At 64.6% G+C, this 1,358-nt stretch overlaps 1 protein-coding gene across 1 annotated transcript in view; it reads right to left on the bottom strand.

Annotated features, from left to right (window-relative positions):
• Window positions 1–1,358, bottom strand: part of SH2D2A (SH2 domain containing 2A) — a 21,921-nt gene that overhangs the window by 5,563 nt on the left and 15,000 nt on the right. The window contains exons 8-10 of the mRNA XM_019511203.1: window positions 843–980; window positions 313–765; window positions 43–93 (exon numbers count right to left, since the gene is read on the bottom strand). Of these exons, the coding sequence (XP_019366748.1) occupies window positions 43–93; window positions 313–765; window positions 843–980 (642 nt within the window). The remainder of the gene's footprint in view (window positions 1–42; window positions 94–312; window positions 766–842; window positions 981–1,358) is intronic.

Below are 1,358 nucleotides of genomic sequence, written 5' to 3'. Positions count from 1 at the left end.
TTCCTGCCCTGTGGCACGCGTCGTGCTGCTCCAGGCGGGCACCTTCCTGCTATAGATGGGGTCGTCGAACTCCAGCTGGGGGGGTGGCAGCACCTGGAGGGGACAGATAGGGCACATGATGGAGGTTGGTTCTACCCCGCGCCTTTGCCCAGCTCCTGGCGGGGGTCAAAAGGGATCTGTCCCTGCTCTGGTGACAGCAGGTAGGGGCTTCTCATTTCCAGAGGAGCCAGGGCCCAGGTACTAGCAGTCCCTTCTCAGGGGGAGCAACTCGCCCCAGGTTTGAAGAGCATCTCCTGCCCCCCTGGAACGCACCTGCAGCACTGGGCTGGATGGCCTCGAGGAGCCCCTGTCCCTGCTGGGAGCTGCCAGCAGCCGACGGCGCCTGGATCCCTGGCTGGACACGCTGCGGTGAAGCCGGCGGGGCGTGGAGAGCGTCCGGGCCCGGCCGAGGCCAGGGGGCAGCGTGGAGATCGTGAGCTGGACTTCCTGTGCAACGTCCACCTCGGAGTAGATGTTCTCAGGGCTGAGGTCCCGGGGCGACCCCCGGCCCACGGCGTAGAAGGGGATGGGCTCGTCAGGCTCGTGGTAGATGCGGTGCTCGGGGAGCACGGGCCCCTCACAGGGCTCGGCGTAGGTGTGGAAGCGCAGCAGCTGCTGGTACTTGGCCTCGGGGGCGGAGGGAGGGGTGGGGGGTGCTGTGGCCATCCAGGGGCTGCTGGGGACCCGAGTAGCCTTGGCAGGGAGCAGGGGGCCGGGACAGGCAGCCTGGGGGAGCAAAGATGCAGTGAGTCTGGGGCCGGAGAAGCAAAACCGTGCTTGCCCCTCATCCGGTCCCATCTCACCTCTGGCGAGGAGCAGCCCTGGCCGGTGGCTTGGCGCTGCTTGTGCACGACGCTGTACGCTGGGCTCAACGCAGCGTGGGGGAGCATTGCTGCCTCGGCCCCCGCTGGGATCCCGGTGCCTACTGGGTCCTTGTTATTCTGCAGTAAAGTTTGGGGGAGGAGAGGGGGGAGCTGAGCAACAGCACCGCTGCAAAGAGAAGTGCATGGCACGGGTGCAAAGCGCAGGCCTGGGCATCAGGACACCTGGGGTCTACTCCCCCCAGCATTGGGCGGAGAGTGTCTGTAAGAGCCAGGACGCCTGGGTTTTTTTCTCTTCTCTGCCCTCCCCTCTCCCAGCTTGGGGTCATGTTCTCTGTAATAGGGGTGCAATTCTGCCCTGTTGTAGCTTAGGGAAGGGTAATGGGGCTATTTCTGCCCCTGCCTGCAATTTTGACCCTGTCTCTGCTGCCCATGCCCCTTTTGTGCGGGCTGGAGAATCCCCAGTGATGCTACAAGGCTCATGACACACATGGCAGA

The sequence above is a fragment of the Gavialis gangeticus genome, unplaced genomic scaffold (assembly GCF_001723915.1).
Source record: "Gavialis gangeticus isolate Ggan-Ray unplaced genomic scaffold, GavGan_comp1, whole genome shotgun sequence".
NCBI classification, from domain to species: domain Eukaryota; kingdom Metazoa; phylum Chordata; order Crocodylia; family Gavialidae; genus Gavialis; species Gavialis gangeticus.
This window is presented reverse-complemented; position numbering and strand designations above follow the sequence as displayed.